Genomic DNA, 16727 nt, shown 5'->3' with positions numbered 1-16727 from the left:
GTTTTAAAAAAAAGTTGTTAAAGAAATCACAAAAAAGTAAGACCAACTTGACATAATCACTAATAATATTTTGTTGCAAGTTCTCTGCTAGTTCTCTTTTCATTCCTGTTCATAGATACTTTTGAACAAAAGCAAGTCACTCTTTTCATAGTTCTATACTTTTCTGAAGGTAAATATGTTCTTACAATTTCATTTTAAAGATTCCTTTGTTCTTCATCATAATAGATGTCCTAGGATTTATCTATCCATCTATATTGTTGAACTTTTGAATGTTCCCATTTTGCCATCCAGACAATAATTGGATTAAACAACCTTGCAGATTCATAATCTTTTCATGGATCTATGTGGTAGCTTTAAAGTAGAAGCAAAAGGACTTTGAGTACTAGATCCACCCGTTTCTCTTAACCATTTATTTTTAAATTCTTAAAAGTTTTCTCAGCTGTAATCTGGGGAGGAGAGCCTACTTCGTAAGGTTATTGTACAAATTAAACAACATAATGAAGGCAAAGTATTCAGCACAAAGTATACATGTTCACTGCCCTTGATAACGTCCTTTGAATAAACCCCTAGAAGTCAAATTAGCTTTCCAATCTATCTTAAAGGACAAATAGAAACTAGCTAAAGAAATGAGTGGGAAGGAGGCTGAGATAGGGGAAGTAAAATTGGGAATAGGGAAACATTTTTTCCTTTTTTTCTTTTTTAAATTATAAAAAGGACTGGTATAGACCAACTGCATCAGCCAGAAACTACAAATCACAAAGCTTATGTTGACTGACTCTCACACTGCCCAAAGAGTAGCCTCGCTCACTGCTCTGCTCTGCATCACCACTGGAAACAGGCTTTTCTGGACATCTGGCAAGAGCAAGTTTATGATGAAATAATGCTGGTGGTTTAAGCTGGTTGTTGGGAAGATGGAGAGCCCCTTAACTGGATAAGGAGGCCAGAGAAGTAAGTTTTGCTTGGTCCAACAAGAAGTTCAGTTTTTACTCTATAGAAGTGTCTGGCAGATTGTTCAGAAAACATGTGAAGGCTCGAGACTTTCGTTTGAGTACACAGTATGGAGAATATTCGAGGCCGTGGCAGTAGAAATCACCTAACTCAGGAAGAGCTACATTTTGTTTCCCATTTGGTAAGTTGTAAGCTCATCTAAAATTATCCACTTTGCTTTCAATGGGAGCTATTGCTTGGTGTCTGATTTAATTTGTAAATTGTAATTTTTATATTTTCAGTAAACAACTTGTAAGTACAAAGTAGTGGCAGAGTCACACATTGATAAGATCGTGTTTATTTAGTGATGTCTGACAAGTAGAGAAAGTAAAAAGAATATTTTAAAAAATGTATAATTTATATTTATATAAATACTTTAAAAGAGAAAAGTTGAACACATATGGTGACATTAGAAGAATGCATACATTTCAGTTTGCAGTCTACCTTATAACCTGACAAGTTAGTTACACATATGTATACACATGTCCTATTTGTGAGTGTGCATAATTAGGACCCAAGGAAAACTTATGAGTAGGTCTACAATAAATGCTAAACTCCCATAAAATTTATGTTATTATGCCATCACCCTATGTTGGTTTGTCCTTCTTTATCAAAATTTTACTACCGGCACATTTGAAGGTCATCAAGAGTTGTAATCAGGTGCTTTGGGCCTCAGTTTACTTATCAGTGAGATGAGAGGATCTCTGCTGACACACTCTACTTCTGAATTAAAAAAACAAAAATCTAGTGAGCCCCAGCAGACTACAGTATATACAAACGTATGAGGGCTGGTAGGGCTTGGTCATCGTCATCTGTGTACTGGAGGGTGTTTTCTGTTCAGCTTCTTTCTATTGGAAAGGAGTCAATTTATTTGAAATGGAGCAAGTTTATGACACCAGTCCACTTAATTAACAAACATTCCATTACTGTAGATACAGCTCGTTTCCTAGCGTACAACTAAACAAACAAACAAAATAATAGTCTCTGAATTTCAAGTTGAAGAGCTATGTTTCCTTGGAGCTAAGACTTGGAAGTGCAGAGTTGAGCTACTCAAAAAGAGTTCAACAGAGACCCCTCAAGTCAAACCACAATAGATGGTAAGATATTTGTATGATGACATGGTCAGTATGATCCTGGACCCTGTCATTCATCACAGTGACATTTTCTTGACATTGCATTAGTGTATACCAAAAGAAGATGCGTGTAACGTGATACAGTCCACACAGTGAAACCTCGATCTGATTTCCTAAATTTATAGAAATTTTCATTTGCAGTAAACACGATAGAATAGTAAATCATCCCTAAGCACTCTCCTGAGCTTACTTTGATTCCAAGTTTACAGTTAATCATGTCTTTCATTAAAAAAAAAATAAAAAGACAGATAGAACTGACCTCATATGACCACAGAAAATACATAAGACTCAGGGGATGAAATAATAATTCTCGTAGTTTTTCTTCGATGCTTTTGATGATGGGTCATGCAGTAGCTACAGTTGGCCTCTAGGTGTGCTTCTCCAGGGACCCACGTTACATTTTCCCTCTGCTGGTGTTCGGCTTTAACTCTTGGAGGAAGGCCTCGTTGTTATGAGGACAGTTGTTGTGACAGGTGCAGGTGCCAATGACCATCACTGGCTTCTTTATGATCTGCCCTGGGGAGCACTGGAACTCCACCTGGATGGTTTTGGTGTTGTGAGGGGTGCAGCATCGGCCATCGCTGCAGACTCCACAGTACCTGGGCTTGTAGGTGTGCAGGCTTGTGCAGTTCTTAAACTGCAGGTGGATGGCTTTGAGTGACTTCGTGGTACGGAGACACTTTTTTCCTTTCTAAGAAAGAAGAAAGGGAGTGATGCATGGGATGGCTACCGTTCCTCCAAGGGACCATTTTAGGGGTCTGGACTTAACCTGCTGCTTGTCTACCCAATATCCATTGTTCTTTCTTCTTTGCTAACAGAACATTAATTTTGTTTGGGCAACGTGGTCAGCTCAAAGTATTCGCTTCCCCAGAATGTCTGGCAGCTTGGGATGGCCTTGTGACAAACTTTTGGCCAATGATACATAAACCAAGGGATTCTGGGAAATCCTTTTTCGTTCAGACAGTTACAGTTCTTTATTACTTCCAGCGTTCATTTTTCTCCTTGCCTAGAATGTGGAAACCATGCCTAATTGGGCACAACCATCTTTTGACCTTGTCGAGATAAACATAAGGGTGAAAACATATGTGTGACAAAGAAACCTATATTTTCAAGCCACTATAACAGGGTTTGGTGGTGTTAGCCAAATGCATTCTTAGGTGTTATGAAGAGCAAGGGAATAAATCTGGCATCATTGCAAGCCTACTAATGTTTCAAATATTTTTCAAACATGAACTCACTTAACCTTATAAACAACATTCACTCATACAAGGAACAATTATTAACATAAAGAACCATTGCCCAAGTTTTATATATATAAAAAAATGGAGTCTCAAAGGGGTAAAGTGATCAGAAAACATCTATTAATTGAACTTGGCTGATATAATGTCCATTCCTTCTATAATACCCTCAGGAAAGTCCAAGACAATATGATTTAAGGTTATTTTCCATGAAGGCCAAGCAAGTAGAGAATTTATTCAATATTCCATTTGTAATGGTTGCTGGGGAACCCCGATATTGGTAATTCAGCAGGGAATTGACAATATGTTTGTTTCCCACTGACATTTCTTTCCTCCTAATTTGCCACAATCCTCCACTGCTCTCGACTTTCCCAGGCACAGCCCACAGCTTGTGGGGTGATGAGACTTGGAATTCTCTGAAATCAGTGGCTCTCAAACTTCGTGTGCATCAAAGTCATCTAGAAGTTTTGCTAAAACACAGATTGTTGGGCCTTACACTCAGAATTTCTGATTCAGTAGGGCTGATGTGGGCCCCAATAATTTTCATTCTAACACGTTCTTAGATCATGCTGCTGGTCTGGGGACCACACTTTGAGAAGCACTGTCTCAACATTTAAGAATGTCTTGATAAGGAAGTAACGATTATTATGCTAGTGTTTTCCTAGATTCCAAATGAATCTCTAGAATCTTTATGAAATATATATATAATATATATATAGTTTTGAATATAGTATCTCCCAGTATTAAACTAAGTGTAAGTTATAAGAAAAAAATATAAATTTTGGTTAAAGAAAGAATATAAAAAGCAAAATTTTAGAGGCATGACATAGAAACTTCTTTATTTAATAAAGAAGTTACTGTGTCCTTGATAATATTTAAGGGCTTTTTGTTTCTTCCTTTTTCATATTTAATGTTTAGTGTATATTCTTGCCAACACTCACAAAAAAGTACAAGGCTAACAATATCTGTCTGTGTGGGTATATATGTTTATGTGTGTGTATGCGTGTGTATGTATGGATGGATGTGTGTAAGAGAGTGAGACAGAGACAGAAAGGGAGACAGAGAGGCAGAGAGAGACTGTTTTTTGGGTGGACCTGCGTGACTATGTTCCATGTATGTTAGAATTCCCCTAAATGTAGGGAGATGCATATAATTTTAGGGAGAAGGTGTTTCTAATGGTTCTTTCTAAATTGGTGGAAAAAACATAAAGTTAGAATGGACCTGAAAAAGTCATATAGCTCCGCAGTCATATAACGAATGCAACCACGAGGGACTCTCTTATTTTAGCATCAACTAGAAATTTGAAGTAATGATGCCTAATATTAATAATCTATGGCCAGTGCTTTGCCAGCTCATTCTATTAACCTCATGACACCTTTGAGATACACTATCTGTCAACGATTCCATTATACTGAGGAAGGAATTGAGGCTCAGAGGTTAAGAAAATTGCCCAAGATCCCACAGCTAGTTCATGTGGGAAGCCAGGATTGAAAGCCAGGCTGGCTGCCTCTAGAGCTGCACCCTTAAGCATTGGATGATATTGCCTCAGTGTAGAGATATGTATATCTTTCATTGCTAGGGACTGTTTTATTTTGGACTTAGTTTGTAGAAGGAGCCATATAATAGTTCAATTTGGGCATTGCATTTATCTAGGGTTCTGGTAACAAAGCCCGTGACGTCATCAGGAACCAATCCAAGCTTCTGATCTGCACGCCTATACTCAGTGTTAACACACTGAGTTGATAGAATACCAGCAAAAAAGGAAAGAAATGTGCTATTTTATTTGGCATATATCGTCTTACGCTGGCAAATGTGCTCGTCTCACTAGGCTTCTTAAAATACTGAAAATAATTCCCAGACACCCATTCATTTCTTCATCAACAATTTTTTATCAAGCACACACTATGTACCAGCCAGGATGTTGAGGACAGCGGGGTGAGTAAGGCAGATATAATTCCTATTCTGTTGCTTGCTACAGATTGAACCTAAGGGGTGAAGTCGATTGAGGTCAGACACGACCTCTCTAAAATCAACTACGCTTGACAATTGAGGAGGCAGTTTTCTCCAGGAATGGAATGAGATTTGCCACACACTTCTCAACGGGGGACCTGGTGATAATTGTCTGGCCCCTCGACCTGTGGGTCTGCTGTGAGTTGCTTGGGATATTTCAATACTATGTAAAGAAGGTAAACTCACTCACTTCAGGAACCTCTCTGTTTTTCCTCTAGGGTTAACTGCCAGCGAGAACTGATGTCTGGTCCATTAGAGTCACAGTGACTTCCTAAAGCTCAGGCCTCATCCAGACCAGGCCTCCTCCTCTGTGGTGGGAGGTTTGCTCCAGGCTCCTACCTTTTCTGCTGGTTGCTTCTGCTCTTGTTCACAGGGCCGCACCATGCAGAGCCGAGTCTGCTTTACCATCTCACACTGTGGATTCCTGTTGGTGACTCGGGTGGAAAAACCCATGCCACAGCTCTTGGAACATGCACTCCACTCTGTGGTCTGTTCAATGCAGTTGATACTTGAATCAGAGACAGAAACTCCCAGAGTAGCTTCTGTCCTGTAGGCTATAGGATGTAGAAATAAAGACAGACAGCTATGTTGAGTAAAACATGAGGCTCACCAATGAGTCCTTCCCATCATCAGTAGAAAGAATGTCTCAGCCAATTCTGTACCTCCTACACTCAGGTGTTCTGAGTGACAGAACTGGACCTCTGTATTTATGAATCCTGCAAGGTCACACAATGCCTGGGACATTGTAGGCCTTCAAGAAATCTTTGTGGAATGACGGTCTGACCTGTCTTTACGAAGCTTAGTAGTTTTAAGAATATAGAACAGCATAACATCGACCACCATTCCATAAACTATCGTGTTTTCAGTATGTGAGTTCGTATAGAAAAAGGACCATGATAAAATTTCCATTGGATGAGTACGTAGAACCAACCAACTCGAAATAGTGATGAAAGCAATAGTTTGCTTTAGAGAGGTGGAATTGGTTGTCTAGGTTATGGGATATAGACACTTGGAATTTGATCAAGAAAGTCCTGTCTCAACATTTAGTGTCATGGCTTGGGGCACATCTCTTCTGCATAGAAGTTTTTCTATCTGTAAGGCATGGCTAATAATTTCTGATCTCAGAACATCTGTAGAACTCTGCATAGTGCCGGTGTATATATATAATCTGGCTGATTAATGGCTTCTAAAATATTCTCTACTGGCTCTTGAATTTTTCCCCCCCCCAAAAGCTATTTCCTTTATAAGATGAAACAAAAACAAAGCAAAACAAAGATCCTGAAGTGTCACTTGACCTTTCCTATGGCATCTGGAAAGGTGACATTTTTCTGTGACACCTGTCCAGTGATGAGTAGCATTCTTTAGGGAGGCTGGTCTTGAGAGCACACACATAGTACACAGAATCCACAAAAGAAACTGATTTTTTTTAACTTTTATCTTTGTAATGTTAATAAGCGTCAAGTGGGAGGCACTAAAATGTAAATAGTAGTCATGCAAATAAGACAAAATCAGCCCCATTGCTGAAAAGAACCACTGAACTCAGCAGGTTCTCTTTAGGAGAAACTGTGTATGTACTTGAATCACTTGGGTGGGATTCAAACCCTTGATGCGTTTGATCTCAGTGGGCAATCTGGACTCCATGGTTGAATGACCAGAAACTGGGGCCAGTTTCTCATTGCAATTCCAAAAGAGCACACATGCTTCCTGCCTGCATGTATCCTGTGCGCTGATCACTTTCAGGTACCCTGAATTTCTCACCTGGAAGGGCATGCAGGTCCCCTAATGCTTCTGTCTCATTTGAGTCACAGATCCACTTTTCACAGCACTCCCCGGGCACTTCAACTTTCCTTGGAGCCGGGCAGTCAGGTTGGGGTAGTAGCAGGTCTTCGTCACAGCGGGGCACACAGCCAATCTGCCCATCTTGGCAGGTGCACTGGTATTTGCAGCTTGGCTGGAAGGTCTCTCCACTTTGGTAAATGACCCCATCGAACACACAGTTATCTCCTTCTATCGCTAGAATATTGGGGAAGCGGGCGCAGAGAGGGAAGGGGAGAGAGAAAAACAAGAACATAATGCCTTTGAGAAGCTGAACAAGTTCCAAACTCCAGGTTGTTCGTTTTTCAGTTGAGACAATCTGGTTTCTTATCCATCTCCAATAGAAAGATGTCCTCATGGAGGCCTCCCAGAGCAAGAAGAAACCTTCAAACCTGCTCCTCATTTTATGGATGAAGAAAGATGAGCATGAGAAGTGACACTCTCTCTCAAAGCCCCGTAGCCGTTGTTCCCAATGATAAAGTCAATTTTGCAAGAACTTCTCTAGACTCTTCTACTCCAGCAGCTTAGAGAGAGAGAGAGAGAGAGAGAGAGAGAGAGAGAGAGAGAGAGAAGCACTTCATGTTCTCCAAATAGGTTAACTGGTCAAATTGGGAAAAGCGTTAGGATTCCTTGGCATGCCAGCACAAAAATCATCACTAGTTTAGAGAAGAAAGTAAAAGACTTTCCAAGCCTCTGATCCAGGGAGGCAGGGACAGCCTCCAACTAAATGGTGCACTACGTGGAAAATTGATGCCCAATTAATTAAGTTTCACCAGCCTGGACTGGCTGGTTGCCTGCATTTTATTTTATTCACAGTCCAGACGGGGTTACATAGTCGTCCCAGGAGATTAGGGGCGGCTTTGGCTCAAATAGGACAATTACAGGTGTAAAAACAAACCTGCTGGGTTGCAGTGGGGAGAACTGTGAGCTAGCGAGTTAGCCCAAGCTTCCATCACCCCCAAAAGTCCCCCTGGAAGTGTCCAAAGGAAACGACTTCACTGGCCCTGCCCTGCTCCCCATCTATCTAGACTATTTTCTAGGGAGGCAAGTGATGAATGCTTCTCACCTCCGGGGGCAGGGCAGGTTTCCTCTCTGGCTTGGAGCGCACCCCAAAACCCCAAGCGCCCCACAGACCATGCCTGGCACACAGTAACGTGCTCCGTAAACATCACCTACTGCATCTTCATTATTATTATTTGCGGATCACCTTCTGGGAAGGGGGAAGAAGAAGAAAGAGCGGGCAGCTGCAGCCAGCAGCGGGAGAGGAGACCAGCTGTGGAGGGGAAAGGATTACCCATGCAGATGCCAGTTTGAGCGCTGGGGTCCGCTCTGCGGTCGCAGAAGAGGCCGCGGCTCTCTTCGCACGGCTCCATCTCCGAGCAGCTGTCGCCGCGCTGGCGGGCGCACACCACACAGCAGGAGCAGTCGTCCAGCACTGCCCTTACCCCGGGGGCGCACGTCGGTGGTGTCTCCGGGCACTGGGCCGGGCACGGGATGGGGCAGCGGGGAGTCGCAGCAACCTGGGGACAGGCGAGACATGGAGAGACTTCTCAGTAGGGACAATTGAAGGCGGAACGGCCAGGGGACCCAGCAGGGGCCGCTAGGAAGGCAAAGCAACCAGGGGCACCTGAAGGGTGCGCAGCACTTACCTGTCCCAGGAGGTGGAGGAGCAGGAAAGCCAGGCAAAGGCACTGCTTAGGCAAAACGAGACTCATGCTTTGCACACCCTGCATGCTTAGGCTTTTTCCTCCCGTTTTACGAAAGGATACTTTCCACGCTGTGAATTGGCTCTGCTCGCCTTTCTCCAGGTCCTGCGGCGGTGGCCTCCCTTCCCCAGCGCCACCGGCTTAGGTTTTATAGCGCGCTCCAGGGACGCTCACAAGCCGGTTGGCTGCAGAGCAGGGAGGAGGGGGGGGATCGGCTGGGTGGGGAATGGAATGAACCCCGGGGTTGCCATGGCAATTGGCCCTGGGTGCTGCTCTCCTTAGGGCGCGGCCCCGGGGCCTGCGAGCGCCTGTGTGTGGCAACTGGCTGGTCCCTGAGCGCCGGGAGGGCCTGGGTGGAGTCCCCAGGCCAGGACCCAGGGCTCGCTTGAGCGCGTGGGAAGGAAACGCCTGTTTCCTCCTGGAAGCTGCTTTGCCTTCCCCCAGGACTAAGACACCGCCGCCACTCCCCACCACACATCTCCGCCCTGGCAGTTCCTCGCAGGGCTGCAAACGTGGGGCTCTTCTAAAGGGATGCCTGAAGTTTGGGGCCATCTGCGGGGGGTTGGCTGGAGGCCCAGGGCCTTAGTCATAAGGGAAGCACGTGCAAGTTTGTCACCGTTTAGGGCACTCTTTGGATGTGTTGGTAGAGGGGAAGAGGGGAGGAAAGGAGAAAGAAAGAAGAAAGCGAAAGTGGGGTGGGGGGAGAGAAAAGAGAAAAGAATCGCATTGTTAGGACTGGGGGGAGGGGTGCTGCTATTGGCTAAATGGCAAAGTTCCTTTGAGTCTAATCATCCCAAGCCCCACTGGTTCTTAAACCCCCAATTGTGCAACTTTGATAGAAATAAAAGTAAAACATAATAAAATAAAAATATAAGAGCCTGAGGTAAATAAAAACTTTCTTCCTGGTACATAAAAAGCTTGAAACACCTGTTGTATCCTGGATGATGTAAAACAGCACATCTCAAAATACAAAAGGCTTTGAGGGTTGATAAGGTAGGTTCTGCTCACCCAGGGTCAAAACCTCAAAACCTCAACGAATTAGGGAAGGAAGGAGGAAGGCATTTGCCTGATTTAGCAAACAAAATCCCTCTTCCACCTGGCATCCACTTTCAAAAATGGCTGCTAGGAACACTTGTCATCTCTCATGAGAACAGTTTTACTGCCCCAAAAGTGACATTGCTTGTTGGATTTAAAAAAAAAAAATGTTTTTTTCCACCTCCTCTGTACTTCAACTTTGCTACTGCGTCTGGGATAACTGTGCACGGCTCTTTTGAAGATACCTGTGTTGAAAAGACATTTTATTATAAGAAAGATTATACAGGCTAGACCTTAAAAAGAAACTGTCTCTACCCCATCCACGTCCAGTATGAAGTTAAATTAGCTTGTGTAAGGGGCCAGGCCTGCCCCTGCAATGCCTGCCCACTTGATAATGAAGTCATCTCAACCCCTTCAGGATAGTTCTCTGAGCAGCTGGGAGCTGCAATTATATACTTCTAAGTCTCCAACAGTTGTGCTTTCTCTGAGGTAAACCAGACTGGGCAGTTCTCAAATCTTGACAAGAGATTGGATGGTTAATCTGTGCCATGTCTACAACACTCATCTATCCTTCAAGCTGATGGTCTTCATGGGTCATCTGGCCTAATGATGCTTCCACCTGGCTGCCCACCTGAATCAACCGAGGTATTTTCATTTTTTTTAAAAAAAAATATAGATTCCTGGGCCCCACTCTTGACCCAATCAGTTGGATTCTCTGGTGAGGGCTCTTGGTAGATAACATTTTTAATGTACTCTGAAATGGGAGCTGGCTTTGGGAAACCTAGCTATGGACCAACTAGATGCACAACTGATGGGAGGCAAGAATATTGGCCTCGTTTTCAAAGTATGAATACACAGAACAAGGAGAAGCTGGCAGCATGGAGCTTGGGCTGACTCTTCTTGGAAAGGGGGAGGCTGAGAAGAGAAATGCAACCTTAAGGTAAGGATGACAATGGCAAGATGTCATTGCTCATGTGAACTGCTACTCAGGCCTCTTGATTGCAAGTGGCAGAAACCAAACGAGCTAGTTTCAGCAAGAAGACTTTGTTGGAAAGATGCTATGGTATTTCCCACAGCTAGGCCTCAGAGACAACTAGGATCAAGACCTTAGAGGTAGCAGGACTCCATCTTTCCATCTATCTTCGGTGCTTCTTTGTGTGTCCCAGAGCTTTGGTGAGTTCCAATGCAAACCAGCTTCTTCCAGACAAAGGAAATGCCATCCTTAAATTCTCTGCAACCTCTTATAGTGTGACCTTATCACCACAGAAGGAATACCCCTCTCCCTCAGGCTCAATTTGGAAAGCTCCCAGAAAAGAGTGGGATGAGCTCACCTTGGGCTCATTGAAAGAGACAAGACAGGTAAGATGTGGGGATTAGCTAACACCACAGAGTCAGAGTGGGGAGGAAAGAAAGGATTATTCTTTAAGGAGAAAGCAACTGGACAAGCAAAACAGTACTTACTCATATATACACTTTCGTCAGCTATAAACGCTCCTGAGTAAGGATTTCCATGATGAAACAATTAGAAAGTGAAGCCACCTGATGGTAGTTCTGTCAGGTCATGTGCTGCTGCCACCAGGACTTTGTCTCTTGAATCCGCCACGCTGGGATAGATTTCTCCCTCTCTGTATGTCTGGCACCCCTTGCTTTTGTCTTCTATCTCTTGCATCATTGAATAACGATTCTGTGCCTGTTTCTGTGTCTGTCCCCCTCTCCTGGCCGGGAGCCCTGGAGTATAGGGAGCATGTCACATTCTCCCTAACACTCCCAATATCTACTTCAGGGATGGACAAATGGCCAGTTGTTCTTGGACCTTTTGAGATACTACAAAACTTTAAGTTTTGTCACTTGTCACTGCTCTGCATAAGATAGGTAAGAAAGAACTGAAGGCAGTTCCACAGCAGCAGCAGAGGCTAACTTGGTCCTATCAGCCATCACCCATCTGCCTCTGACATGTACCTTCTCTCCGCCTTTCCTGGTACGAAGAGTCTAAAGGACAGCATGCAGCTGGTGATCTCGCCTGTTTGAAATAGACCATACAAGTATGTCAGTTGGTCTCTAATAGGGGACATTCTGTTAGAGATTCTTCATGAATTACTGGGCTTGGCTGCCAAGCAAGATGGCAATTCCATTAGGTCATGAGATGCAAGTACTTTGATCGATTCACCTTTTCGCTTTCATTTCTTCCTCTCTTCCCTTCCCCTCACCCCAGATGTGGCACCAGAGACTCATTTCTCCCTCTCTGTCTCAGATAGGCTGTTCATCGATTTATATCTTTATTACTTCTCAGTCAATACTCCTACCTAGAACACAGTTGGAGAAGTTCCTACATTTTATGCAGGTAAAATTTTATAAAGGTTTCCAATTGTTTATCTTTTTCATTATATAAAAGATTTAAAAATATATATTGGCACTTCCTTCTATAGCAGGCAAGAGAAATATAAAGCACAGAGCCCCATATTAAAAATGAAACAAATAAAAAGCAGTGACTAGAGTGTTATCACCTCCAGGAGGACTCCATCCCTCTCCTTTCCCTCATGATCACATTTTCTGTAAACTCATAGATGTCCATTGCGTCTTCAGCTATTGTTTAGCCAAGGCACGTGTACTTAGCTCTCAAAAGGTGCCTCATAAATCAGCCTCACAGCTCCTTAATAATTTTGTTGCTCTTTTCTGAATTCCCTTCATATGTCCCTTTTCTGGGTTCCCAGGGTTTCGGTAGAAGACAAGGTAATTCCTATTATATCATAGGCAAGCCAGCTTCATGTAGTGTCCAGTCATATGGCTAATTTCAATCCCAGCTGCTTGTTTTTCTGGCAGTTCCCTTGACTTCTTGCTTTTCCAGAAACAAGGAAGGGCAGAGAAGCAGCAATGATGGGAGCTGAAACATTAAGTATATAATGATTCGTGTTATCCCTTTTGAAAACATTTTCCTGTTGCCCACCTTTAAAAAATTTATTTTTGTAGTGCATTTCTTAAAGAAAACAAAAATCCAAGAGATTAAATAAATAAAAAAAAATTCAAGCAAGAAATTAGCTAGAAACATGAGAAACAAGATCACTTCTACTGCTAAATGATTTTCTTATAGGAAAACGGGCTCTTTGGCAGTCAAATAATATTTTTCAAAGGTTTTGAATTGGAATGGAGTCTATCAAGCTTATGAGTATATACATGCCCCATTCCCCGCCCCCCAGGGCACCAACACTGCACATTCCTACATCCGGCTGAAGAAATGTCCCCAAGAAGTTCTTTCAATGCAAATTCTGTATGGCTTGTAGCTGCTGGGAAGAGTAAAACCAGTCCAGCTCCACTGACCAGAATTATTTAGACCAGGAGTTGATGTCAGAGCCAAGGTACATGCATGTGGACTGGACGTAGGTTAGCCAATAGCTTCTCAGGAGTGGTCCATATTGGATGATGATGGACCCAACTCATAAATAGTGGTGGCCATGCATACTGGTGAAACAAAGAGAAGGGAAGTAGTATCTTCAAATGATTATTCCTGGAGATGGAAAAATTTTGGATTTTTCTTTTTTTTGAGAGTTCCTATTTCCAAATGATACCTCAGAGCCTGAAAAAGCTTATACAAGCCTCTCTCACCCAATTTCTGAATTCTCAGCAACAAATAACTTAGACATTTACGAGAGGCATGACCACAGAATTGTGATGTATTTGACCAATGTGAATATTCATAATGTCTAATTAATTTATTGATAACTATTTTGTACTTCATAGTATGAATCAAAAATGGTAAGATGTTTTGTGTCCTTAAGAATTTTTATAACCTAGTAGGAAAATGAAGTAAAAAATAACCATCACATATGGCAGAATGTGGTAAATTTTATAAATAAATATAGGCAAAGTAACATAGGTGCGTAAAAGAGGGTGAAATTAATTTCTTTGTTGGGGAGGGAGTGTTGGGCAAACTACAATTCCATGCTCATTGTTTTGTCTTTTCACTAAACCATATTCATATTGACTTGAAGACTAAACGGCATTGAGTTGAATAAAGCATGAATAGGATTTTGAAAGCTGGAAATGTGGGTTGAACAGAGACAGTGGAACAAAGACGTAAGGATGGGAAAATTCAGGACTTATTCAGGTAATGAAGAGTGGTTTAATTTATCTAGAACAGGGAAAGGTAATGGGAAATAAGGTAGGAAAAGTGGGCTGCAACTGCCAACTCTTGGAAGATTCTAAATGCCAAAATGTGGAAATGTTGGTTTTTTAAAAATTGTGTGTGTGTGTGTGTGTGTGTGTGTGTGTGTGTGTGTGTGTATATATATGTATATCATCTATACCTATACTTATATCTATTTACCTACCTATCTATACATCTATTTCTATCTACCTACCTACCTATCAGCAAGGGATTGCATGATCACGGCTTTATTAGGAACATTATTCTTCAATAATTTATGCTTGATTACAGGAGAAGGTGACTGGAGTTAAGTACTGTAGTCAAGACGTTTTTGCAGCAATTCAGGGAAAGATAACAAAGACTCAAACTAGCAGAGTGGCAATGAGAATGGAAGGAGGAGGTTGCAGGTGAGAGGTGATTTGCCTTCAGTGGAGGTCTGTATGGTTGTGGAAGGCCAGGGTAGCAAAGATATAGGGCTGATACCGGGTTTTCACCCTACATAACTAAGTAGCTTGTGATAGCATTTTTGTGGAAGATAAATAGCTTCTGTGATGAAGCACCTCTGCCAACAGACTGCATGGGTTCAAATTCTTAGATCTTAGAATGTTTACCTGGTCAGTCGGTGCCTCAGTTTCTTTCTCTGTCTATAAGGTAGGAATCACAATAGGTCCTTTCTTTCTGGGATTGTTATGATAAATCAGATGATGTGTGGCTTTTCCTGCATCCCTTCTCAATGGGGTTCTGAGAGACTTAGGCCTTAACACCCTGAAGCATCCATTTCAATGAATTAACTTCTCTTTTCTGCATATTAAATGATACTAGCATATAACACACACCTTGGGGAACTACGGGGCATCTCAGAAAGAAGAAGCTAGAAGAGGCTTATAAGATTTGGGACTTAAGTTAGGTGATTTTGAAACAATTCAAGGAAGTGGGGTTCTGTTGTGTGGATTGGGTACTGACGGGAAGCAGAAGGACTTCCACCAATGGTTATCTTAATATCTTAATAATCTTTATTGCAGAGGTGGAATGAATAAAGCATAATAGAATTGTTTTCAGAGAATAAATGATAGTTGCTCATGTTAGCTGGGTCAGGGAGAAGCTTGGTCCTTTTTGTGGTTACACAGTATTTTTCTGTCACACATTATAAAGTGGTCTTGACATGGAGAGTCCTCATCAGATCCTGATATTCTGTGAAATTCCCAGCAGAGAAAACTCACAACCTAGCTGGTAGCAACAGATATCAGTAATCAGGGCTGCTTTTTTTCCCCACCTTACTATTTCCTGTGAATAGTTTTGATTCTTTATTTGAGATTAGTAGAAGTAGAATTATCAAAGCAAAGGTTCAAGTAATGTATGGGTGAGGGTACAAATTACCCATTTTACCCATTTGCTTTTCAGAAATGTGTATCAATTTACTCTTTTGGTAGCAGCATAGGATGGTGGTTGAAATGTTTGGCAATTTCCAAAAAACCTGTACCTTCAACGGTTTTGGTGATTTGTTAGAGAGTGACTCAAAACCTCTGTGCTTTTTTTTTTTTTTTTTAAGATTTTATTGGGGAAGGGGAGCAGAATTTTTTTTTATTGGGGAATAATAGTGTGTACTTCCAGGACTTTTTTCCAAGTCAAGTTGTTGTCCTTTCAGTCTTAGTTGTGGAGGGTGTCGTTCAGCTTCAAGTTGTTGTCCTTTCAGTCTTAGTTGTGGAGGTTGCAGCTCAGCTCCAGGTCCAGTTGTCATTGCTAGCTGCAGGGGGCACAGCCCACCATCCCTTGCAGGAGTCGAACCGGCAACCTTGTGGTTGAGAGGACACGCTCCAACCAACTGAGCCATCCAGGAGCTCAGTGGCAACTCAGCTCAAGGTGCTGCGTTCAATCTTAGTTGCAGGGGGCAGAGCCCACCATCCCTTGCGGGACTTGAGGAATTGAACTAGCAACCTGTGGTTGAGAGCCCACTGGCCCATGTGGGAATCGAACCGGCAGCCTTTGGAGTTAGGAGCATGGAGCTCTAACCGCCTGAGCCACCGGGCCGGCCCCTCTGTGCTTTTAATGGTTATGCCTACCTGGTTCTATTTCATCAGGTTTTACTGCGGAATGGTCCTATGAAGAGGGGTCATTTTTATTTTTCCCTTCCTATATACTCTTCCCATCTTCCCCCAGTAGCAGACCTTCTCTCTTATTGTTGGTTGGGATCAATAATTCGGGCCACCCTCTTCTTTGGATTGGAGCATTTAATCCATTTACATGGAAAGTAATTATTGGTATGTGTGTAGTTATTGCCATTTTATTATTTCTATTTTTGGTCTTATTTTCTTCTTCTTAAAGAAATCCCTTTAACATTTCTTGTAGTGCTGGTTTGGTGGTGGTAAAATCTTTTAGCTTTTTCTTGTCTGGGAAGCTCTTTATATTTCCTTCAATTCTAAATGATAGCCTTGCTGGGTAGAGTAACCTTGTTTGTAGGTCCTTGCTTTTCCTCACTTTGAATATTTTGTGTCACTTCCTTCTGGCCTGCAAGCCTGCAAAGTTTCTGTTGAGAAACCATCTGAGAGTCTTACGGGGGCTTCCTTGTAGATAACTAACTGCTTTTCTCTTGCTGCTTTTAAGTTTCTCCTTGTCTTTAACCTTTGACATTTTAATTAATAATCTGTCTTGGTGTTGGCCTCTT

At 42.4% G+C, this 16727-nt stretch overlaps 1 protein-coding gene across 1 annotated transcript; it reads right to left on the bottom strand.

Moving 5' to 3' along the window:
• Positions 1-1284: 1284 nt before the first annotated feature.
• On the bottom strand, positions 1285-9196 carry CCN3 (cellular communication network factor 3). The gene is made up of 5 exons (XM_033125670.1): positions 8833-9196; positions 8478-8703; positions 7127-7381; positions 5708-5922; positions 1285-2811 (listed from the first exon to the last, which is right to left on the bottom strand). Exons 1-5 carry the CDS (start codon positions 8914-8916, stop codon positions 2515-2517), a joined length of 1077 nt encoding a protein of 358 aa, XP_032981561.1. The 5' UTR covers positions 8917-9196; the 3' UTR covers positions 1285-2514.
• Between the last annotated feature and the right edge of the window lie 7531 nt (positions 9197-16727).

The sequence above is a fragment of the Rhinolophus ferrumequinum genome, chromosome 14 (genome assembly GCF_004115265.2).
Source record: "Rhinolophus ferrumequinum isolate MPI-CBG mRhiFer1 chromosome 14, mRhiFer1_v1.p, whole genome shotgun sequence".
In the NCBI taxonomy this organism is placed as follows: Eukaryota; Metazoa; Chordata; class Mammalia; order Chiroptera; family Rhinolophidae; genus Rhinolophus; species Rhinolophus ferrumequinum.
This window is presented reverse-complemented; position numbering and strand designations above follow the sequence as displayed.

What these genes read in the sequence shown, in the direction of transcription:
- CCN3 (XM_033125670.1), bottom strand. Translation starts at nt 8,916, where the DNA reads ATGCAGGGTGTGCAAAGCATGAGTCTCGTTTTGCCTAAGCAGTGCCTT. An exon ending in TCAAACTGGCATCTGCATGG is followed by an intron (nt 7,382 to 8,477) that starts GTAATCCTTTCC and finishes CCAATATTCTAG; the next exon opens with CGATAGAAGGAGATAACTGT. An exon ending in GGACCTGCATGCCCTTCCAG is followed by an intron (nt 5,923 to 7,126) that starts GTGAGAAATTCA and finishes TACATCCTATAG; the next exon opens with CCTACAGGACAGAAGCTACT.